This window comes from Arachis ipaensis, chromosome B6 (assembly GCF_059453495.1).
Source record: "Arachis ipaensis isolate K30076 ecotype BB chromosome B6, ASM5945349v1, whole genome shotgun sequence".
Classification (NCBI taxonomy): domain Eukaryota; kingdom Viridiplantae; phylum Streptophyta; class Magnoliopsida; order Fabales; family Fabaceae; genus Arachis; species Arachis ipaensis.
The window spans coordinates 21,981,220-22,006,950 of record NC_142441.1 but is presented as its reverse complement, the minus strand read 5'-3'; the positions used below and the strand labels follow the sequence as shown (position 1 = coordinate 22,006,950).

Here is a 25,731-nt window from a genome sequence, read left to right as displayed (position 1 = left end):
CTCCCGGCGGCTAGAATCACAGAGATGCAGCTCCCTTCTCCGGCAGCGACACCTGCGGTGGTGGATGGTGCAGAAGCTCACAACGCAAGTAGCAACGGCGGCCTGAACCTCTTCCTTTCCTTCAGACCAGATCGGGTGGATCTCCAGCAGTGGCGGCACAGGGACGGCGGCGGCAGTCCGAGGCCACGGCGACAGCACACGGCGGCGCAGCTCCGCGCGGTGAGTCGCACTCCTCCTCACACGATTCCGACAGCAGCTCGTGGCTGGGCCGAACGGCGGCGAAGCTCAGCCCTTCGAACGGCAGTCGCGCGGAACTCAGCCCCTCTTCTTCAAGCTTGACGGTGACACGCGAGGCTCCTCCTCCACTGACTCTTGCGCGGGTCTTCCTTCTGATCGCGATGAAGATGAACAGCAACTGACAGCGAGGCGCGGTGGTTGGACAGCGGCGCAGAGCTTCAGCGACAGTGACGCGGATGGCATCTCGCAGTGTTGACGGCGACGACGCGACGGCGGCGGTGGAGCCCAGCACGCCGGCGCGAATCTCCTTCCTCTCCTCCTCCCTTCTCCCGCGGCCCTATCTTCCCTATTTCCCCATCTTTCTTTCTTTCTTCTTTCTTTCACGGTGGAGAAAACTATGGGGGTGTGGGCTGTTTGGTGAAAGGTGCGGTGCTGAGGAGAGTGGGGAAGGCTAGGGTTTAGATAAATTAGGTTTAGGGGCAATATAGTAATTTCACATAAAATTGGGAATAATATAGTAATTGAAACCCAAATTAAATCCAATACTATTTGTACATAGAAAATACTATTTGCTCATCAACTTTACAAATTATTTTCAATAAAATGTCCAAATCTAAAAATTAGAAATAATATAATTAATTTTTCTATTTTCCAAAATAGCAGTATTAATATTTAAAATATTAATTATTTAATCCAAATCATATAGAAATCCTTATTATTTCACAACTACCAACTTTATAATTTGAATATAGAAAATAATCCAATAATTGTAAAATTGGATAATAATCTCAATTTATTTCAAATTCAATAAATCAAAACTTGCTTTAATTTTCTTTAATAGAGAAATTTCTGAAATTAAAGCTACAGAAACACTGAATTTGAAATTAGCTAATGATAGCCCTTTTTCAAAGATTTTAGGTCTTACACTGGAGCACCAAAGAAGAGGACGTTCAAGATGTTCAGTTTCAGAGGCGTGGATCTCGATGCACTCTTGGACATGTCCACCGATGAAGTCGTTAAGCTCTTCACTATTCGTGCTCGCAGAAGGTACCTATGTCAAACATTTGCATTTGGATTTTGTATTTATGTGTTGAAGTTTTTAATTGTTTTTCGCTGTTGCAGGTTTCAGCGCGGTTTGACTCACAAGCCTATGGCACTCATCAAGAAGCTGCGTAAGGCGGTGAGTTTTCTATTTTATTTTAGTTTGAATGTTATTGATTTGTTATCTTTCTATATGATTGGCTTCGACTTTGATTATACCGTGCTAAGCATGAATAGTGTGATTGTTTTTTCTTGATGTATTATGTGTCTATCTCTTTTATACTTGGAAAATATGCAAAATTATGTTCTGTTATGTTCTGTTTGCAATTGGAGAGAGATTTAAGCTTTATAAAATAGGGGGAGGGGGGAGTGGAATACGATATTGGTGGAGCCAAAATTGAGTTAAGGTTTTGCTATCCAGTGCTGCTTAAGGAGCCAAAATTGAGTTTTGACATGTTTATTGCATTGAAAAGTTAGACATTTTTGTTTGACTCTTTAAGAAATGCCCTGCTTTAGTTAGCAAAACTTTTTTGAATGATCCTTTTTTAATGTTTTCATATTTTTTTAAGACGACAACAGAGCAAATGTAATCAAACTTGAGAGTTCATCTAAACTCGTGGAGCTTAGGTAATTTCGAATCTAGAAACTCAGCTATGAGTTTACCAGAAAAACTAAACTCGATTTGAGAATCTAAACTCATAAACTCATGAAACTTTGAGGTTGCTCGAGAGTTTGATAACTTTACATGAAAAACAAAACTCTTCCTCACATAATGGATTTGGGAACAATGCTAGTTTCTCATATTGAACTTATTTTAGAAGTAAATGTGACTGCAATGCAGATTCCTTGCTATTTTCATTCCAAGTACAAGTCAAAGATATTTAGCACCTATACTGATATTGGTAGGTATCTTTGAATTATTTTGATATTTGATGATGTATCATAATGTTTTTCATTTTGACATGCTTCTGTTTGGGTTTATATGTACAAAGTACAGATAGAAAGTTTGTTTTGTGAAACTCAGTTTCTAAAGTTGGTGTTGAACTGATTGGGAAAATTATCTAGGCACATCTTGCAAAATCCCTTATGGCCATGGATCCATTTATAGATTCTTCAGCCAAGATGTTGTAAAAGTTGGGGATATCGTCATCAAAGACCAAGTCAGTATTTTACCCTCTTTATTTTATTTTATTTCGAACGGTGTTATTAAGTTTCATATGCTTTCTTTTAAAATGGAAAGAATCTTTCAAATCTCACATATTCATAGTTTAACAAGCATAAGCTAATAAAAGATATTTCAATAAAAAAATGTTATTAAGGTAAAGTAGAATGCACAGAAGAGGATGAGACATCGTCACATAAATTGTATTAAGTAAAGACTAGATGTAAAGAATGCTTATATCCATAGAACAGAAGACAAGTGCAACATCACCATTATTCCAAATCTCTTATGTAAAGAATGCTAAAACAACCAAATCAGAGAAAAACAAATGAAATCTAAAAACTACAAAAAGGATATATATAAAATCCAAAATGATGCAGTAAACAACAGAACAAGTGATAGATCAGTCACACACATCATATTATCACAATTAATAAAGTGCACTATTTTCTTCCTTATGCCACTGCCATGGGGAAGCACAGATCTTGCAACCCTTAAAACACCAAATATAATAGCATCTAAATTTCAAAGGCCATAGAAAGCAATAAATTCGAGAAACAACACACGCAATAACTTCAAAAAATATTTCAATTGGAGAAGTCATACCAGTATGGTAACTTTTGTTTATTTGAGTGTTTCAATAATTCACATATTTTTTCATTTTTCTCTTATCATATAGTTATTAAACAATATTGCATGATTAGTGGTGTGACTAGTTTAAAGTACGATTCTTCAAAAGAGTGATTATTTCTATGAATATAGGTACAATATGATAGATCAAGGGTACATATATCAAAATGTTTTCTCTCTTTGGCTAAATAAAGATCCAATGGCAGAGATAGGGGGTGAGATTGTTTTTGGTGGTATTAACTCGAGACACTTTAGAGGTGAACACACTTATGTTCCAATATCTCAAAAGAGTTACTGGCAGGTTAATTCTAGATTTAGAACTTCATCTCTAATACTCCTCATCAACCATGTCAATATTAACTTTTTCTCTTATACCTTCAGATTGATGTTGGAGATGTTCTACTTGCAAATAGATCAACAAGTTCTCTTATATTTCTGTGATTTCTAGCAAGATATTTAAGCTATATACATTGTTTGTTTCACTATTTCTTATGTTTATGATTGGATATGAATACTATGTTTCAAGATATTATAATAGTTACTAAACATTGCATCTTATTAGTAAGTTACCTATCTATTGCTAAGTTTTCTAAGAAAGGCTATTCAAGAAGAGGAAGAAGAAGAAGAAAAAGAAAAACCTCCGTATGCAAATTTGGAAGAAGAAGAAGGAGGAGGAGGAGAAGAAGAAGAACTTGCGTGTGCAAATTTGGAAGAAGAAGACATAGTAATTGTGGATTCAGGAACCTCTTCAATTGCTGGTCCAACTGTATGATATTAGACATAGTAATTTTTGTATTTTAATGCATCTTTTTCTTTTTCCTTTTATTTTGACATCTTTCTCTTACTAGTTATTTATCTTGTCTTGAGTCTTTATGTTAGAGGATTATTTATTATTTTGATAAGTTTGTAAACTCATTATCTAATATTTAGTATAAATTTTATTTTTATATTTAAAAATTTATTTTGTCTTGTTATCTAATATTCTGTATAAATTTTATTTCTATATTTAAAAATTTATTTGCATTAATGGTTTACTATTTTTCAAATAAAAAAATAATTAAAACATATAACTATTAAAATCGACGGTAAAGTTGTTGCTTTTTAAATTTAAAATAGACAAAGAAAACAAAAAATATATAAAGAATTTATCGGTATCTAAATAATTAAATCGACGGAAACTGTGTCGATTTTATTAATCAAATATCGACGGCTACGTCGTCGATTTTATTAAGCATATTATAGAAAAAAATATTGTCGATTTTATTGAATCAATTATCGACAGAAGTTGCGTCGATTTTATATAATAATATCGATGACAATGTTGTCAATTTTAATAAGAAGGTAAAATTCTTAACCTCATATTATAGACAGAAACACTGTCGATTTTATTAAATTTTTATCGACAGATAGGCAAGCCGTCGATTTTATTAGAATTTTGAAAAATCGACAAGCTTAATAGCGATCACCACAGCCGTCTATTTTGCCGTCGAATTTTAATATTATCGACGGCTTAACCGTCGATTTGGTCGTCGATTTTAACGATATTTCTTGTAGTGTTTCTTTTCTCTTTAATCTTAAATCTGTTGATGCAATGAATGGTCATGACTGTTTGCTCCAATTTTGATTTAACCAAATTGATTTTCTTTTACCTATCTATATTAGTCAAGTGTTGATTTTATGATATTGTCTTATCTTTTTCTTTTTAAGTGATCATCGTGTATAGGAAGTATCATGATATGTGCTGGTTTACTCATGAATATGATAATCAAGATATGCTCTTATTTCTAATTCTAAATTATTTTTCATTGTGCTGATATTTTCTTTCCTTCTTTTGCTTCAAATATCAACACTTTGCTTATGAACATTGCTATACTTGAGCTTGAATAGGCCGATTTTGAAAGTTTTCATTATGGACTGAACCTAATCTGATTTGCTTGCCATACACATTAAGGTCTTGTTTGATGGAAGGATGGAAATTAAAAAAGAAGGAAATAGAAAAAAAAAAAAGAAAAGAAAGAATTTAAATGTATTTTTATTTTTTTTTGAGTTGTTTGGATGAAAGAAAAATAGAAAGAAAGGAAAAAAAAGAAAGAATAATTTTCTTTGTTTGGTTAAAAAGAAAATTAGAAAGAAAAAAAAGTAAATTAGTATTGAATGATATTTTTATCCTTGTATTACAAAAAAAAATAATTTATCTATATGAGTTTACTATTTAATTTAAAATAACTAAAATAAAATAAAATATACTAACACAATTAATAATTTAAAATAAATCATGAATAATCACAATTTTTTTATATTACAATAAATTTAAATCATAAGAAATAAAATAATAGATCACATAAAATATCACTTCATGCAGCTTAAGACAAAAAATAATATATTTTTTGAATTATAGGAAAAAATAATAACTCAAGTCTATGCAAACCATGATAGATAGCTAGTACAAATTTTGTGAAATTTTCTTCATACACATAGAAAATAAAAAATCCTAAAACATGTGCTTGCTCTTTTGATGGTATATATATTTTGAAGAATTTAAAGTTTCATATCTTTTCTAGTTAATTCTTATAAGTTTGATATCTCCAACAAAAAAATAATATGTTTTAACTCCCAAGCACAATATTAATTTTTAACTCAATTAATATTTCAACAACACAAATCTATCAACACTCAAAATTTTTATATCTTTGGAATTCGAATAGCACCCTCATTATAATCAACCACGTAAACTCTTATAGCTCTCAAAGGTCTATTAATAGTAGAGTAACTTTAACACACCAATATCATAATATGCAATTTTTCATGTATATACATACATACATACACGCACGCACGTATGCACGCATATATATATATATATATATATATATATATATATATATATATATATATATATATATATATATATATATATATATATATATTTCAGTCAATATTCAAGATATATAACTATATATTCAAAATGCATAAGCATATAGCAACCGTTAGCCTCTTTTAAGACTCTCATCAGTATATCGATTACAAAATATAGAGACTTTACTAAGATTACATAACACTAGATCCTAAAATCATAAATATGCACAATATATATTTTACTACTATTGAAAGCGTTGCTCTTAAATTGCACCAGCTTCCTTCATTAAGTCATATAATGCATCGTGACGATCTTCAAAGGGAACACCAAAAAAATTCTCGTTTTGCTCTTTCATCTCTATAGAGAAAACGATAGCAACTCCAAAATATCTCCTTCACAACACTCAATTTCTTTAACTCATTATACACATCATTTTTAGAATAAACTCGAACACTTCTTTGTTCCAAGAATGTAATCCCTCTTTCAACCGCTTGAGCTTAGATCTTGGCAACTTCAATTTGTTCTTCAGTCAACAAAACTTGTCTTTCACCTAACATAACTTGTTTTTCAGCTGTTTTAGCTTGCCTTTCAGCTGTTAACGCTTGTTTCGTAGCAATATCAAGTGATTTATCATAATAACTATTTTCATCCTTCAACATATCTGTCAATCCTTGAACACCTTTATTCATTTGTTCTATATCAGCTTCAAGTAAACCACTCATTGGTGCTTTACGCTTACAACCTCTATGATTCCCTTGTGTTCCATTAGATTGGTTTGAGTTAGCTAAATCAGGGCTCTCCCCTACAACAAAGCTAGTTGAATGAGTAATAGGTTGCCAATCATTCCATTCACAGTCAAACTAACTCTTGATAATCATCATCATTCAAATTAATTATTTCCTTCATCTTATCCATGCTTTTATTTCTTTCCTTGGCACGTCCAGCAATATTTTCAGTTGCTCTATCTTGACCGTATATAAAATATAGCTTATCATAATATTTGATGGGAGTTCGCATCCACTTCTTTACATCTGGTCTTGCCTATATAAAAAAAATAGATTCATATATGTTAATTTAATTACACAGTTTACTTTATTTAAGTTGTGAGTAGTTTTATAGATAAATATACATAAAAGCAATAGCTCCATAAAAATCTAGTCCCAAAATATTAGTTATCTGTATAAATTTTTTAGATTAAAGAAGCATATACTGTCTGTAAATTTGACTCCTTATGAAGAATTATAATCATTTAGAATCAAAAGGCAAAATAATTTCATACTCCAAGATTAATTTTACAATGAATAAGGTTAACAAAAACAAATGCTATAAAAAATTACGCGCAAAGAAATCTATAAACCTTAGTAGCAACTTATCATGACATTAATTATCTTAATTAAATCCGCCCAAACTTCAGGTTCAGCTGTAAAGAGTTTAGTGTCTGGGTTCCATGAAAATCCACTTAAGCTATGAAAGAGATCATAGCAAACTCCAAAGTGATCTTTGAAAGTCTTCAGTCTATTCTTAAGATTATCTTTGTAAAGGTGGTTTTCAAATGAAGCTTTTAGAGTTACAAGAACGTTGTCATATGCACTTGTTGTAAAAGTACGGTCAACTCTATTTCCTTTGCTACATTCCTCAATCAAAGCGTTAAGAAAAGCTGCATTCATTTCTTCAATCCATCTTAAATTGTCTTTGCTTGATGTGTCACTTTGGGATGCCATCTTCTTTGCTATTGACTGTCTTAACCTGAAAACTAAATACTAAATTATAAAAACCATCTTTTATAAAATAACTTCAATAAAAACATAATATAAAAAGTGTTAATAATGAATTCATCAATTAACCAAGGATATTATCTTAAGAAGTGATTCCTATAATACAAATAATTTAATTAATTCTAGAAAATGATCATCATCATAAATGAATGTTTCAACTACACACTTCATACATAATAATATCATGCTTTTCACAATGTTAATGAGTATTACACATTTTAAAATATTAGTTTGACACATAATAGTCATAACAGTCACATGATATTCACATGTTACATTTAATTTGAAAATAACATGTCATTCCCCTTGGTAAGGATGACAGGTTCAAATAAGTCTCATCTTTTCATTTGATAGTCAGTCCATATTCGAGCCGCCATATTATCCCTAAGAGCTGCACCTCGCCTATAATCTTCATTTACTTATTCTCTTTCCTCATTAGTGGCTTCTGAATTATTATTTTATAATTCTTGATCCACTTGAGAAATTAAATTTTGATTAGGATCTATACCCATAAAATAATTGTGGAGTATAATGCATGTTAGGACAATGTCAACCATAACCTCTACGTCATAATATGGTTCTGTGCCACCTGCTATGATTGTAAATCTTTTTTTCAAAACTCCAAAGGACCGTTCAATCACATTTCGTAATGAAGAATGACGGAGAATAAATAATTCATATGCATTTTCAAGTTCATGTCCAGCAAACTCCTTTAGATGGTATCTTATGCCTCGATATGGAGTTATTAGAGCATGTTTAAGCATGAATACAACATCTCCAAGATAAAATTTTCTTAAAATAATTCATATAGAAATAGTATACTTTAGATATCACCACTTTATTTAAATATGTCAAAGGTTTTTTAAACAAATAGACCTCTTGAAATTTTGAGCCTATCATCCCTTGATAGTGCACTTTTAAGAAATTTTGAGTGAGATGCGGTGTCTTTCCATCCTGCTAAAGCATATATGAATCTCATATCAAAGCCACACGCAGCAAGTACATTCTGAGTTAGCCATTCTTTTCTATCACGAAATCTAGGTTGATCAGCTATTGGAACCTTGACTCTAACATGTGTTCCATCAATGGCTCCAATATAATCCTATATATATAACTTAGTTAAAAAGAAAAATTTCATTGTGTATACTAATTATGATTGTCTACTTCAATGTACAACTAATCATACCTTAAAATATGGATAAAATCTATTGCTACGAAGAATTTCTGAGGGAACGATTATTACGAAAGGTTGCTGAAAAAACTCTTCTTCAAGTGAGATTACAACTCTTAGAACAACATGAAAATTATTGTCTCTCCAGAGTGGTGAAAGAAAAATGAAATGGTTCTATTTTTAATATTATGAGGTATAACGTATAAGAATCTAGCTACTTGCTCCTCAACTGTGACATGTATAGTATCTTTCACATGACCGGTTGCCCTTAATTTTTCACATAACTCTAGAAAGGCATGTGGACCTATTCGCAAAATATCACGACACCTATTAGTTTCGTGCAACTGTTGTAACAAAGTGGCTCGAATATGTTCTCTCCTAATAATGTGATCTCTTATGGGGTTCTCAATTTTTTTGCCATCACTTTCAGTAAATATAACATGTGTACAGTATAACACAGCATTGTAATTGTACAAAGTTGCTTACCTCTCTTCTAGTTTTCTTTGAGAACAGTTAATAAATATCCTTGACTCTCAATAGTACATATAAGTCCCAGATTATCTATAGGAACCGCTAATCTATGCTCTTGATTTTCAACCATAAGATTGAATATTTGAGATAACAAAAAAATCATCAAAGAAAATATTTTCCATGCCATGATTACAATTACAATTATACAATCAAACAACTTCCAATCTTCACCACCAACGTATATTACATGCCCAAATTACAAAGATAATCAAACCATGTTTAAAGTAAACAGTGAATGAAAAGCAAATTTTTCCTATATTTAATGGATTCCAAATTTAGATCCTATAATACCATTTTTAACAATAGCTAAAACTTAACATTAACAACAACAGAATAAACAATGTACATATGCAAAAGATTAAATACCCATATCTAAAATAGGTAAAATCCTAATATTTTATTTGTAACTAACCCAATAATTTAAAAAGTTCTAAATTTTTTATTATCACAGCTTTTGATTTTTTTTAGTTGTGACATAGCAAAACAAAATAACACACTCAAATCATAAGACCGGCAACTTAATGCAAAAAAGAAAGAATAAACCAAAAAAATAGAGACAATAATGCTATCACTACAAATTAAAGATGAAAAATACATTTCAAGAACTCCCATAGAATCCATACTACAGAAGTAATTTCATATATGAAGGAAAAAAATGACAATTTTTTCAGATTAAAAAGCATAGAACCCTAACATGTTTGTGTAAGGTTAGACTGAGAATAATTGTAGTAGAATGTTGATAATAACACAAAGGTTAAAGGAGAAATGCACTCTATATTTGTGGTAGAAACAGAACTTAAATACTTCTATTTGATACTCACCTCAACGTTATGCAGAAGAATTATTTTCTCGTTTCTGTTTTTTTTTTTGTATGAAGAGACAAATATGGAAAATTACTCATGTCCTTGGTTTTCATCTCAGTTTTCCATCTTTAAATGGGAGAAAAAATTTTGGGTGAGACCCACTCTCAATTATAAACTATTTTAATTTTCAATTAAAATTTTTCACTCCAAACAAACAAGGAAAAATGTACATTTTTTCTCTCACTTTCTTCCTTTTGTTTTCTTTCCCTTAATTTTCACTCCAAACAAACAAGGCCTAAATTTTGCAAATAATTTAGGCTACTAATTCATAATCCAACCAACCAATTTGGTTTGGTCGAGTAGTGGTTAGCTCATTCGTCTGCTTAAGCAAGTGTCAAGGGTTTAAATTCTATCTTATGCATGCAATAACTCATTAACTAGTGGCAGACCCTTAAATAGGGCTCAAATCCACAACGAATTTGTCCTTAACATATCGGGTAAATGGATACTATAGGTAACCAAAATAAAAATTCATAACCCAGCCAATATTCATCATCATTAAATATTGTTAATTCTAACTCTAATTTCTTCTGCTCTCATTTTACTTTCATTATGTTTTCTCATTTTTCATTTTGTTTGTAACTTTTAATTTTAAAATTCTATGAAGTTAAATATATCTATCTATATTTTAATATTGCTTCTTCCCTTTCTTATCCTTAAATTTCTATTGATACACTTTTTGACTTGTCAATCCACAATATTTAATAGTCAAGTATCGTCCAAAACTTATATCATCAAGGCCAACACTTATGTAAAGATTAGGATTTGATTCACATTTTAGTTGTTCTCTTAGATTAATGAGAGTTGATGGTAGAGGAGGATGGACAAGTTATTGCAGTACCCATGCCGAAATATTGAGGGATAGTGAGGATATTTATAAGATGATGACAAAAGACATCACAACATACTATTAATATGTTCATGTTGCTGATTGGGTTCATCATCAACATCAATACTGCTGACGCAAGTAGAGAAGGATGACAAGGAGGACGATGCATATAATTATGTGGACGCATAGCTGCCATTAACTTTATTATCTATGATCTGTAGTGTTTAAACTGGTATTTTGTATTGATATTTTTTATGATTTAATAATATAATATTATTTATATTCAAATTTGTTAAATAGTAAATTTTATTATAGGATTATGGATAATTAAAAATAAAAAACAAATATTTATTAAAGAAAACACCATTATCCTTGGAATTTTTCTACAGTAATTATAAAAAATTTTTTAGAATATGTTACGGTTGGATTTAGTGTTGAAAAATCTGGCAATAAAGTAATTTTTTCAATAGTCAATCATGACAATTTTTGTGGAAAAGATCCGATGATAATAACGTTATTTTTTGTGATGGATAAAAAATTTGAAGGTAATAATTGTTTTTTTATAGTACTTTTCAAAATGCTTTCCAACCCCAACAATATTATAAACAAAGAATTACCTCTGCCATGATTTTATTGTACTTGACGACGCCTCATCAATTCTCTCTATCATGCAATATCCAAAGATTTTAAAGTTAGGATTTCTTTTCCTTTCGTATATTCAGATATGACGTTACAAAAAAATCTCAACTTACTACAATTGGCTACCTCAACAAACATTATTTATAAAATCTATCCGTGTGTTTGCATTAAAGTTTATATTAAATTGATAAGAAGTGAGTTGATATTAATGTGATTTATGTTTGGTAATTTTGGCTATAACTTTTTTTAAAATAATTTAAATTTATATATCGAAATTTAGTGCTCCTTTAGTCATAATATTTCAGAACCATTTTTAGTACTCTATTTGTATTTAATTTAGCATTTCTAATTAAATTAATAATCTATATTATAATAAAAAAATAATAATAGTAAATAAAGTACATACTTGTTCATACATTGGTTTACAATTTAGCCAACCCCAAAATAAATAAAACCCAATCAACAGGTATTAGCTGGACCGACATACACCTAATCGACCTCATAGATGTCGGACACAGCGACACTAAATCTGACGGTAAATTTGATGGTACTCAACGTTTTTTTTTTGTAGTGTTATTTATCTAAATAAGTAACAAACTCTTACTATCTCTCCTATTCATCTAGAAAGGAGATTTCGACAACCTTCCTTCCAAAAGGGAGTAACCAGCCCACCATCAAAGGTGGAACTACTTTAAAAGGTAGTTATTGATTCTACATCTATACTTATAAATACACTGACACCCTTAGGTATAATACGAACTCCAAACTACTAAAAAGCTGCGTAAAACCCTTGCTAACTTAAATCTCGGAGTCCCTTGTAGGTACCGCCCCCCATCCGCCACCTCCTCACGAAAAAATCGGACGTAGCTTTAAAAGAAGTTTGGACCTCACATCCAGACCCAAAAGCAACACAGTTTCAAGTAACTCTCGGAACAATACTAATTCAAGAACGCATAATGAAAATTATACAAAACCAAACCAAAAAAATAACAAAGTTCTATAAAAAAATATGTATTAATAAAAATATTAAAAAAATTATATGAACAATAAATACCAAAAATTTCGTTATAAAAATATAACAATATGCTTCAGAGAACATAAAAAGAACTCTAAACAAAAAATCCATAGTATGAACAAGAAAAATAAATAAAAAATTGATAAAAATAATCAAAATTTAGAAAAGAATAGTAAAAATAATAATATAAAAAATATTTGTTTGTAAAACATAGTCAAACAACAACAACAAAGTCTTGTCCCACTAGATGGGGTCGACTACATGAATTAAATGACGCCATTGACCTTTGTCATGTATTGTAAACCCCGTTAAATTACTAAATAATTAGTCAATAAATTAGTTTTTAATAAAGAAAATTAGAAATACGAATATTATATCAAATTAGGATAGAGCTCATCAAAACAAGAATTCTGACACTAATTTCGAAGGAAACGGTCCAAGATTGGACCGAACCGGGTCCAAACTGGGCCCGTGGCCCAACCAGCCCAGCATTAAATGAACCCAAGCATTGTCTTCTCCCTCATTTCAGCAGCACGAAGCTGAAAGCCTTCCAGGGAGAAGAGAAACGAAACACTCCTGAAACCCTTAAGCCAGTTTCCAACTCCCGTAACTTCTCTGTCCGAGCTCCGATCGCCACACCGTTTGTGACCACGCGACCACCGCGTTGAGCTTTACGTTTCTACCGGAACAATTTCATCGGTAAGCTACTAAACACTCCTAGCCACTCCTTTCCCCCAATTCTCACTAAATTAAGTGGAGGTATTGAATTTCCTTGCTCTTTGATGTTTTAGGATCCAATTAGCTTGAGGAAAACGTTCACTCTTACTTATGTGAAGCTTGGGTAAGGTGGAGATACTATAATTCTATTTTAATTTCATTGAATTTGAGCTTTGAGTATTAAATTGGATATATATGTGTTATAAATGTGTATTAGGTTCAAAATAAATAATTGGAGCTTGAAATTGTGAATATTGGAACTTGGAGAAAGTTGAGCTTAGAGTTTATTGCGTTTTGAGGGGCTGCCTTGGTTTTAAATAAATTGTTTTGGTCGCTACGTGAAAATCAGCCAAGGTATGGTTTAGATTTTTTGCATTTAACATATAATATTCTGTGAAAACTTAGGCTAGATGACCATAGGATAAGTTGGAATGCAGGTGTATGTTTAATATTTAGTAAATTGTTGATGAATATGCTTGGTTGGTGTTTGATTGGTTATGGATGGAGATTGTTATTATGTTAATTTAGAAAGAATCATGGTTAAATTATTGATTATATGATTACAGGTATATTGAAGGAAAGCTTGATGGATTTGTTGAAACATGAAATTGTGTAATATTATAGAATGGTGGTTGCTGAAATGATGTAGAGTTTATTGAGTATTGTTGTTGGCATTTTGAGTTGATATTGATAGGTTGGAAATGTATGGAATGGAAAAATTGAATGAAAAGGAGGTTTTGAGGAATTTTCAAAACTTTGGTTTTGGATTGAACTTCGGCGGGCTATAACTCGGCTTCCGGAATTCCAAATTAATTTCAACTTATTTTAAATGAAAATTGGGTTTATGAAGTTTATGCTGCTTCAAGAATGGAAGAAAACGATTTAAAACGATTGAGTTATGGCCGTCGGAAAATTTGAGGTGGAATATGTAATCTATATGTAACAATGCAGGAAGTTTCATGTGATTCTGCAGCTCTGCTCTTGAAATCTGGTTTTTAAGAGAACGTACGTCCACGCGTACGCATGGCATGGGATTTTGGCGAAGCGTACGAGACTGATGCCATGCGCACGCGTAAGGGGTTAGTAAGCACGTCCACGTGTACGCGTGACCCACGCGCACGCGTGACATAAAGTTTTCACCCACGCGTACGCATGACAAAGGGACGCACGCACGAGCTGTAGCTTTACACTCCCATGCGCACGCGTGAGCCATGCGTACGCGTGGCCCCTGTTTCAGCAAACATGGTTTTCAACGTTTTAAACTGTATTTCAAACCTCTAAACCTCTATTTCCATTCCTTTAGTCATGAATAATAGTGTTAAACTTATTAATCAGATGAAGTTAGGAAATGAGGATAATTTGGAGATGCAGTAAAGCTGATAAGTGATGAATTGGCTATGAAATGTTATGGATGATCATGTATGATACTTGACTTGAAAGTCAAATGAATGATAATGTATGGTACTTGGCTTGAATGATTAAATCATCTGAGATACGAGATTTCCTGGGTAAAGTACTGTGGCTTGCCACCACATGTACCAGGTTAAAAATTTGATACTCTGTTGACCCTACAGCGTAAGGGTGACTGGACACTATAAATTTCCGGGAATGTTAACCCCCATTAAGAAATATTGATTATTTGAGAAAAAGCTATGCATAGACTCTTGGGGATGCACGTCGAGGGACAGTCTAAGGTTTTCGAACTTGTCGGGTTGGCTGGATAACCGACAGATGAGCCTTATCAGCCATAGGACAGGCATGCATCATATGCATTCTACTTGAATTACTTGTTTGTGCATTATCTGGGTGTGCCTAAGTGTGTATTTGTTGTCTGCAGTATTTGTACCCTTCCTGTGCTTGCTTTTACCTGTTTATTTGTCTGTGAAGTGCTAACGGAGGTGGAGGTATGGAGGAATGGTAGTATGGAACTTGGATTTAAGGTTAAGTTGAATTAGGCTTAGATACTCTTAGAAAACCACCTTCTATGGCTTCTGTTTAATACTTTAAGCTCTATAATCTGAGTGTTGGCATTCTAGGATTGCCTCTGGCATTTCCAGGACCTTATATATTATGTGCGTGGCACCTTTACCATACTGAAAACCTCCGGTTCTCATTCCATACTATGTTGTTGTTTTTCAGATGCAGGTCGAGAGGCATCTCATTAGGCGTCTGGACCCCTGAGGCGAAGTGGTTATTGGGTTATTTTATTGTACAGTGATGTATATATATATATATATATATATATATAGATTTCTCTCCGCATAACTTATTCTTTTTTATCCTCTTAGAGGTTTATGGAGAGGCAGGATTTTGTTTATGTACATTTGGGTTTTGGATATGTATATATATGTGTAAATATTCTCTGGCCAGTCCTGACTTCGTGGGCTGAGTTAGGAGTTTTTTATTTTGTATATTTGGCACTCTATTCCTACTTTTTTAATCTTATGTTTGATGGTTATAGCTTTCTTAGCACGCAAGTTAACTCGTTTCTTGAGCGTTGTGGTTTTATTTTGCGATTTTTATTTCCCCTATTCTTCAAGGCTCCTAGTATATTATAATTCTTCTGCTATTATATATACATATTTTATTTTAGAGGTCGTAATACCATACTACCTCTGTTTTACGACTTAAGCGTAAAGCTCAGTGCGGTAGGGTGTTACGTGTATCATGTCTACAGAGAGACCGTTTACATGTAGGTCTTGTTTGACCACCTCGTGAATGGTCTTCTTAGGGATTTGATAAATCCCAATTTTGTGGTTTATCTTGTGCTTAATTTGGGTGGTTTTATCAACTTTTCTCACATTTATTCAATGAATTAGCATGATTTTGCAATTCTCCCTTGATTTGTACTTAAATGTGAAAACATGCTTTTTAGGCCCTAAAATTGGTGATTTTAATTCAATTTAATTCCATTCGATACCTTGATGTGTTTGTTGAGTGATTTCAGGTTTATAAGGCAAGTATTGGATGGAAGAAATGAAGAAAAAGCATGCAAAGTGGGAGAACTCATGAAGAAATGAAGGAACCGTAAAGTTGTCAAGCCCGACCTCCTGGCACTCAATCGACCATAACTTGAGCTACAGAGGTCCAAATGAGGCGGTTTCAGTTGTGTTGAAAAGCTAACATCTGGGGCTTCGAAATGATAGAAAATTTGTCATATGTTTCCTGACACATAGGGGCGCGCACGCGCTATGTATGCGCACGCGCCGATGCTGCTCGTGGGTCCACTTTAGTGAAATTGCCCAAGCGATTTCTGAAGCATTTTGGGCCCAACCTAACTCATTTCTGATGCTATTGAACCCAAGGGTTGAGGGGGAATGAAACAAAGTAGTCATAGTTTAGTTTTCATCATGTTTTAGGATAGAATTCTAGAGAGAGAGGCTCTCTCCTCTCTCTAGATTTAGGATAGAAATTAGGGTAAAGTTAGGTTAATCACTCTCAAATTTCTCTTTCAATTCTTGTTTTGAATTCAATTATCTTTATATTTTGGTGTTCTATTGTCTTAATCTTCTTATTTTCTCTAGTCATTTTCTTATTTTGCTCTCTTTTATGTTGATGAACAATTGTTGGATCTTAATTTTTTTTAATGCAATTTTATGTTTTCATGCTCTCTCATGTTGATCTTGATTGTTATTATTGATTTCTTGCAATTGGTAGTTGGTAGATTTATTATTCTTGCACTTTTATTATGCTTTCCTTTATTACCCACCAAGTGTTTGACAAAATGCTTGGATGGGCTTTAGAGTAGATTTTGAGCATTCTTGGCTTGGAAAGAGTAATTGGGCAATCTTGAGTCATGAAAACCCAACTTATGTTGGTGATCTAGAGTTGTTAGCTAATATTGTTTCCATTGACGCTAATCTTTTGCTAATTTAATTAGTAAGTTGATTAGGACTTTTGGATTGAGATTAGCTAGTCTTGTTAGACTTTCTCTCATGGAAGATAATATGATACCTTCTTCCAATGTTGGAGATGACGTAATAAGATAAATTCTCGTTATTATTGTGGTATGATTGATTAATCTTGTTTGACTTTCTCCCTATTTGTTGGAGTTGACTAAATAAGATGAATTAATCATTGCATGACTAGGATAGAAAGCCTATGATCTCAACACTTGCCATGAATGTCTCTCTTTATTACTTGCTTTCTCTTATTTACTTGCTTGATTTACTCTTGTCATTTAAATTCTTGTCCCTTTATATTTTATTGCCCAATTATCAACCAAACCCCCCTTTACCCCTTCATAGCCAATAATTATTCACTTCATTGCAATTCCTTGTGAGACAACCCGGAGTCTAAATACTTCGGTTAATTTTCATTTGGGGTTTGTTATATGTGACAAAACCATATTTTAATTTGATGCGAGAGTTGTTTGTTGGTTTGAAGCTATGCTTACAACGAAATTCTTATTTCTACAAGAGAAAATCTAGACCGACAACAATTTTTGCCCATCAGTCTTCCTCTGCCTTTCACCCCTTGTCCATCTTCCATCTCATCCACCCTCCTGACTGGGTGTTCTGTCAGTCTTCTTCTCACATGTCCAAACCACCTGAGACACGATTCTACCATCTTTTCCACAATGAGTGCTATTCCAACTCTCTCCCTTATATCTTCATTCCTAATTTTATTCAATCGCGTATGACCACTCATCCATCTCAACATCTTTATCTCTGCCACACGCAGCTTATGTTCGTGCTCCCCTTTGGCCACTCAACACTCCGTACCATAAAGTATAGCCGGTCTTATAGCAGTGCGATAGAATTTACCTTTAAGTTTTAAAGGCACTTTTTTGTCGCATATAAAACCAGATGCACTCCGCCATTTTGACCAACCTACTTGGATCCTATGATTTACATCATGTTCAATCTCTCCATTATCATGTATGATGCACTCAAAATATTTAAAACTTTTAACTTTTCGTAGGATGTTTTCCCTAATCTTTACCTCTATACTTTTAGTATCTCTTATTACAAATGAGATTAAATGACAAAATTGGTAAAAAAATATTACATTTTTTCAATTTCTTCTCAATCTAATAATTGAATGCAAAAGCTATAATTTATTACTTCTAGTAGATAGAAATTAAAACACAGAATCATATGTTTGCGTTTAAAAACAAATAGCCAAACAAAAAATAAATGTGTTTTCTGCGTTTCAAACACTAAATCAAATACATTCTAAATAAACTGAAGAAAAATAGATCCCAAGACATAGAAGAAAAAAAAAAATACTAGCCTCGCATACATCCAAAGCAATAAATATACGGGCTTGCAACGAAATGAGCTATTCCACAGCCAACTTCGTACTTCAATTCCTTCTGTGCTTGTACCAATTTTCTTCCGTCTCTCTTCTACTTCGACACAACTTGTGACAAAAACGCAACCCTTGCTCTTTCGCAACAATACCACACGACGTTGTTTTGGAAAATTCAATCAATTAAATTGTTCCCTTAGCAACTTATTAGCTACAAAGCTACAAAATCACCTCCAATTACCACTATATCTTATTATCAATATTTCAAAATTGAGGCTTTTTTCTGAGAAACCAACATTCACAATAATTCCACACTTCTTTAAATTCTTAACACATCTATAACCTTAAAAATACGAAAAAAGAATTAATAATTACATTGGTCTTTAAAATTATACTCTCATCTCAATTTAATCTTTTAATTTAGTATTCGTAACTCATGTTGATCACTATTTTTTTTTTCGTCAAGGAACCATTAATGACATGTTGAGATAAATTAATGGTTACTACGTTAAACTTTCTAACGACTATTTAATGTGACAATTAAAATTTTTTACTTCAAATTTTTATGAAGTTTTTAAAATCCTAATCCTAATTTTATTTTAGAGTTTTAAATACTTCTTAAAGAATATATTAAGATAAAAAGTTTCAATTGTCATATTAGATAGTGGTTATTAAAAAGTCCAGCATGACAATTGTTAGTCTATTTTAGTATGGTTAATAATTTTGTGACAAAAATAAAATTAGAGACAAATGAGTCACAAATACTAAATTAAGAACACTATCAAATTGAATAAATTAAAATTTGAAAAATCAAATTGAAATATAAGTATAATTTTAAAGACCAATAAAAGTATTAAGTATAAGAAAAAATCTTTCCCCGTCCTAGAAAGCTCGATGGAACAATATATTGCTATCTAACTTGATGATCCATTATCATATCGCGGACAGTAGTATCTTCTGATAATAAATTGCAGGAACTTACTTTTATTGAAAGGTAGTAGTGACAACTCATGTACATGTATGTAAGTTGCAAGTACTTATAAAGCTAACAAGCAAACATTATAACTTTGCCTCCCTAGCTATCTAGCTAGACTTTTCCTCTTTAATTTTCTGAGGTCCGAGCGATATATTATGGTTTTCTTTAAGATTTAAGAAGATAACTCAAAATATAATGATCGAAAAATATTATGTCAGGTAATGGTGGTCCATCGAATGTGTATAATAATGTCACAGGGGGCGACGTCGACCCTCCATTAAATAAATTATTGCTCACGATATAAATAAATAAATAAATTATTGCGCAACACAGTGTTCATTATTTATTCAAGGTTTTTATAATTTGGCCCAAAATTTGCGACTCCATGGTTTTAAATTGGAGTTACTATTGCACTACAAGACTTAGTTTAGTAGCATCTATGTATATATTATTTTTTTAGTTAGATAAATTGGACAGTCTAAAATTTTGGCCATTATAAAATCACATACTCATACACACTATGCATTTATATACATAACATTTAAGGATTCTATTTATTACTTAATCATCAACAAATTTTAAACTCGAGTGCAGCATATTGAAAAACACCATATTTGATTACTCAACTAAAGTCTCAACTGCATGTATGTCTTGTTTAAAAAGTGTACCGTAGTATGTAGGTCGGGTTCAACTTCTTGCTCTAACTAAGAAGTAGTTATATATATAGAAATCAGAGAGAGAGAGGAGTGTGTGTATTAGAGTATAACTTAAAAAAATAAAATAAAATTGGAGTTACTATCTATTGGTACAAAAAATAGATTTTTTTTTCGACAAGGATCAACTACAGAAAAAGTGTTTTGACTATAGAAGCAGAGATAGGTAAGCTGAAATCGAAGAAAGATGGTACAAAGAGAGTCGAAGTCGAAAGGTAGTTATTATACTTTTCCTTGAGTATCAAAGCTTGCTATTTGACCTTTAGGCTGAGTAGAGAACATGAGTGCGAAATTTGAAGACCAAGTTGAAGAAAATATGGGACTTGAAGACCAAGGAGGATGTGGGTGTCAAAACATGGGGGACAAAATTCTTCATGGTTAAGGCAAAGTCATGGCTGAGAAAAAGAAGGAAGTAAGATAGTGGACAACATGCTACATGACAAGTCCATGGTTTATAAATAGTAGAAACTCAGAAGAGTTCTGGGACTTCAATGAAAAAAACTAGATCATCACATAAATTCATAAAATTCTTAGTCCCAATGACGTAACGGAAGAATATGGAGTGCAAGTACATGTGAGTGTTAGAAGTTAACTTTTAATTTGTTTTTCTTTATTTATTTGATTCATCCTATTTCATTTCTTTGCACTTTTGTTGGTATTCTGCTTTTATTAAAATTTTTATACTTTCATTGTTGAGTTTTCTTTATTTAATTAATTTATTCCTTTACTTTATTCATTATTAATCTGCCACTAGTAATTTCGACACATGTCATTTCGACATTATTACTAAGTAATTCTCGGGTCGAACTCACTCTTTTCAGAGGAGTCGTATCTGCTCCCCGAACTGAGATCTTGATACAAGCTCGATTTTGACACCCTATCGAAAAATACCAAAAATCGAGTGAGGTGGCACCCGATTAAGCTGGGTTTGGGATTCGCCCGTTGTTGGGCCACCTAGTCCGATGCCCAGGCCTGCAACAATAGCCCTCAAACGTGGCATGCTTAGTTGTTATAGCGTCATCACATTTCTCGGGTCCCGAGATGGTGATTGTTCTTCTGGAGTCTAACTAGAGACGAACGGTTTCCAGAAGCTCCTAATCTTGGGAGGCAAGCTTGCAGTTTTTGAGGTGTTACGTCTGTTCGATGGGAGGGGAATTTATTATCGTGGGGGGTTAAATTTACCATATTGCCCCTGCAGTCCCTTCACTTCGCACTTTTTGGGGTGCCTTCAATTTAACTTTATTTTCAGTTTTGCTTTTCTCACTCTTTTAATCCCACTTCTTCTTCTTCGCAAATTTTGTCACCTTCTTCAGCTCAAATTTGCCATTTTTTCCAGCTTCCTTCCTTGCTTCGTGCTCTATTTTGCTTGTCCAAGCAATTACTGCTTAGTATCGTTCATTCATCCCCATCATTATCCAGGTAATTCTTCCCTTGCCTTGCGTAGGCCTTGCTTTGCCTTTCTTTTTATCTGTTTTGCTGCGCTTATTTTTCTATTCCTATTTTGCTATATTTTCCTATTTTGTTGTATTAGCCATGGTGGTTAGACACCACCGTGGCAGCGTTGGGTGGTTTAGCGGGGGTGCCACTACCTTCTCGGTCTGGGTTTTAGGCTAGCTTTGCTTTTGTTTCTTCCCTTAGTCTTTCGGCCTTTGTGCTTCGGTCGTAGCTTGTAGGCTCACAGTGGTGGTGGTGCCTTATTCGTAGGTATGGCGTAGAGGAGAGCTAAGCCTCCAGGACTTATCTTTCCGGCAGCGGGTGTGCCCCAAACATACTTCTGGTGCAATACGGAGGTGGTGGGGACCCCCTTGTGTCTCACCTAGGGGGACCTTCAAGAACTTCAGGACGTTGGAGCGATCTACGGTGGGGGCGCTGCAGAAGAACAATATGAGCTCTCCCTTCCGAACCCCACGAAAGGGTTTGCTATATCAATTCGGATGCTCCCTGGGTCCTGAACTGGATGTGGTTTTATAGACCTGTGTTCGATGTTGTGGAGTTTGGCTCCCGTTCTCCGACTTCATCATCGGGCTTCTAATCTGGTGCAATTTTGCTCCATCACAAGATTATTGGGATTTTTTAGCACTCGTTTCATGGATTCAAGGAAGAATACTTCACGGTTTGGCTAGCAAGGGGTCACCACCCCTTCTGGCTGACCTCGTGAAAGTGACTTACGAGAGGTTTAGGTCCAGAAAAGTAAGAAAATTGTGGAGGTGCTGACGGCCATATTTGGGAGTAGGTTGTTTAATCCTCGTCACGTGATGTGAAATCGGGTTACTGGTCATCAGTATGTGGGTAAGTGCCTCATCATTTTGTACTGTCTTTCATTTCTGTTTTTCATTATTACTTCCTCTGGCTTATGAGCTTTCTTCCTTGCAGTTGATATGGCAGGTGGTGACGAAGGAAAAATGTCGGTAAAGATTTTCACAAAAATTATCGCGTTGCAAGTATAGTTCTAAACCGACAATTAAACCTCAATCAATATTTAAATTGTTTGTCACTTAAGCAAACCTAACAAAATTAACCGAAGTATTAAACCTCGGGTTGTCTCTCAAGGAATTGCAGTGAAGTATGTTACTATTGGTTATGGAAAAGCATATTTTTAGGTTTTGTAATAAGAAACAAGTAATGTAAATAACATGGAAATAAAGTAACAACTAAGAAAAGTCCTAGCAAGGATTGAGAATTAGAATTCCTATCCTCATGATCATAGTCATTTGTGATGGTAATTGCCTTTTGCTCTCACTTAGTTAACCTCTAACAATTGAAGGTAAGTCAAGTGAGCAATTCAACTTGAGTTCACAAGTCCAAATCAAAGATTAGAGTTAGTGAAGCTCAAGCCAACTAGCAACTTTCAATCACCAACCAACAAGAGACTTTGACAATTCAAGAGTCTCCAAATTACTCAATCTAAGCTAAGAATACCAAAAATCTAATTTAAAATCCTACCAAACATTTTATCAAATACTTGGTAGGCACAACATTAAAAGCATAGAAAAGTAACAAAGAATATTAAATTTAAACAACCAATTGCAAGAATCAATAACACAAATTAAAGAAAGCAATCATAAACATGAGAACATAAATTGCATTACTATGAAAATTGAATATAACATGAAGAGTTCATAAATTGAATTGGGAAAATAGAGAAATCAACAAGAGAAGTAGACGAACTAAAGTATTAGAACAAATAAAAGTAGAAGAAAAACTAAATTAAACCAAGTTAGAATTCTGAAATTGAGAAGAAATAATACTAAAAATCCTAAAACCTAGAGAGAGGAGAGAGCCTCTCTCCCTAGAAAACTACATCTAAAACCTAACTAATGTGTATGAAAGTGTGAATGAATGATCCCCCCCATCCAGCTCCACTCTTCAGCCTCTAATCAGTATTTTCGGGCCTGAAACTGGGTCCAAAGCAGCCCAGAAATTACCCCCAGCATTTTCTGTAAGTTGCAGCACGTGACGCTCTGTCACGCGTACGCGTCAACCACGCGTACGCTGATGAGCGGATAATTTATACCCTTTTTGACATTGTTTTTACATAGTTTTTAGTATGATTTAGCTACTTTTTATTATATTTTTATTAGTTTTTATTTAAAAATAATATTTTTAGACTTTACTATGAGTTTGTATGTTTTTCTGTAATTTCATGTATTTTCTTGCTGAAATTGAGGGACCTGAGCAAAAAGTCTGATTTAGAGGCTGAAAAAGGACTGCAGATGCTATTGGATTCTGACCCTCCTACACTCGAAGTGGATTTTCTGGAGCTATAAAAGCCCAATTGGCGCGCTCTTGATTGCGTTGGAAAGTAGACATCCTGGGATTTCCAGAAATATATAATAATCCATACTTTGCTTGAGATTTGATGGCCCAAACTGGCATTCAAAGACAACCTAAAACATTTTGGCGTAAAACTCCCAAACTGGCACCAGAATTGGAGTTAAACGCCCAAAATGGCACCAAAGCTGGCGTTTAACTCCAGGAACAGCCTATGCACGAAAAAGCTTTAATGCTCAGCCCAGGAACACACCAAGTGGGCCCCAGAAGTAGATTTCTGTACTATCTGCACTTAGTTACTCATTTTCTGTAATCCCTAGTAACTAGTTTAGTATAAATAGCACTTTTTACTATTGTATTCGCATCGAGAATTTTACAATCTTATGCTATTGTACACGTTTGGAGGTTGGCCTCACGGCCATGCCTAGACCTTTTTCACTTATGTATTTTCAACGGTGGAGTTTCTACACCCCATAGATTAAGGTGTGGAGCTCTGCTGTTCTTCATGAATTAATGCAATTACTACTGTTTTCTATTCAATTCACGCCTACTTCTTCTCCAAGATATACTCTTGTACTTAATTCAGTTAAGTCAGAATGAAGGGGTGACCAGTGACAATCACCCAATCTTCGTTACTCGCTTAGCCAAGATCGCGTGCCTGACAACCACAAAGCAATCTACATGATGTTCAATGTAGTCATTGGATGACAGCCGGAGTATATTCTCTTGGGTATCTAATACACGGACCGAGTCTGTGAGATTAGTATCTTCGTGGTATAGGCTAGAATTATTGGCAGCCATTTGATGAGAGAAACTTTTACGTGGTCTAGAAATTTGCGGATAAATCCTCGTTGCAAGTATAGTTTCTAAACCTTCAAAATTCCTTTCATACAAACGTTTTGGTTGTCACAAGTAACAAACCCCTAAATAAATTGATAACCGAAGTATTCAAACCTCGGGTTGTCTTCTCAAGGAAATGCAAGGAAGTATGTTCTTATTATTGGCTATGGAGATTGTAAATTGGGGTTTTGAGAATGAGGAGCAAGTAATTTAAGTGGCAATTAAAGTAAATGAAGAACAAGTAATTTAAATAGCAAGTGAAATAAATAAATGACTGTAAATAAACTTTTGGCAAGGTATGAGAAATTAGAGGTCCTATCCTGGCTATCCTTATCAATGATGATAATAATTGAATCTTAATTCCACTTTGTTAGCCTTTACTAAGATAAAGGAAGGTCAAGGGATTAATTGGATTGATCTTCGGATCCTGTTTTATTTTCTAAGAAAAGATTGGGATTCTTGATGCTCAATTCAATTAACAAAGATAACAATTATCAAGCATGTTTGAGTTTGATAACTCCTGAGTTACTGATTTCTTAACCAAAACCAAAAGGAGAAAAGTAAATCTACTGGAATAAGAATGTCTTCAGATTGGGAATAATTGTAACTAATAAATAAAAGAAAGCAATATTAACTGAAATACCTCAAATAACATTAATCCAAAATAATAATCTGTAACATGGAAGAATTCATAAATTAAATTGCAAAAGT

The 25,731-nt window shown here is 33.4% G+C and overlaps 1 protein-coding gene across 4 annotated transcripts; it reads left to right on the top strand.

The window, feature by feature from the left end:
- Window positions 1-1,119: 1,119 nt before the first annotated feature.
- LOC107646641 (uncharacterized) lies at window positions 1,120-4,027 on the top strand. Of its 4 annotated transcripts, none has more exons than XM_021104217.2 (5): window positions 1,120-1,284; window positions 1,360-1,417; window positions 2,120-2,180; window positions 2,344-2,438; window positions 3,656-4,027. In XM_021104217.2, exons 1-5 carry the CDS (start codon window positions 1,193-1,195, stop codon window positions 3,869-3,871), a joined length of 522 nt encoding a protein of 173 aa, XP_020959876.1. In that variant the 5' UTR covers window positions 1,120-1,192; the 3' UTR covers window positions 3,872-4,027. The 4 variants fall into 4 exon arrangements, 2 of the variants coding, with proteins under 2 accessions (XP_020959876.1, XP_020959878.1); XM_021104219.2 differs by having other exon boundaries at window positions 3,203-3,790; XR_015885737.1 differs by lacking the exon at window positions 2,120-2,180 and having other exon boundaries at window positions 1,203-1,284; window positions 3,203-3,790.
- The last annotated feature ends 21,704 nt before the right edge of the window (window positions 4,028-25,731 follow it).

Coding starts and splice junctions, on each gene's coding strand:
- LOC107646641 (XM_021104217.2), top strand. CDS start 1,193: ATGTTCAGTTTCAGAGGCGTGGATCTCGATGCACTCTTGGACATGTCC. Junction 1,418..2,119: donor TCAAGAAGCTGCGTAAGGCG/GTGAGTTTTCTA, acceptor ACTGCAATGCAG/ATTCCTTGCTATTTTCATTC. Junction 2,181..2,343: donor TAGCACCTATACTGATATTG/GTAGGTATCTTT, acceptor AAAATTATCTAG/GCACATCTTGCAAAATCCCT.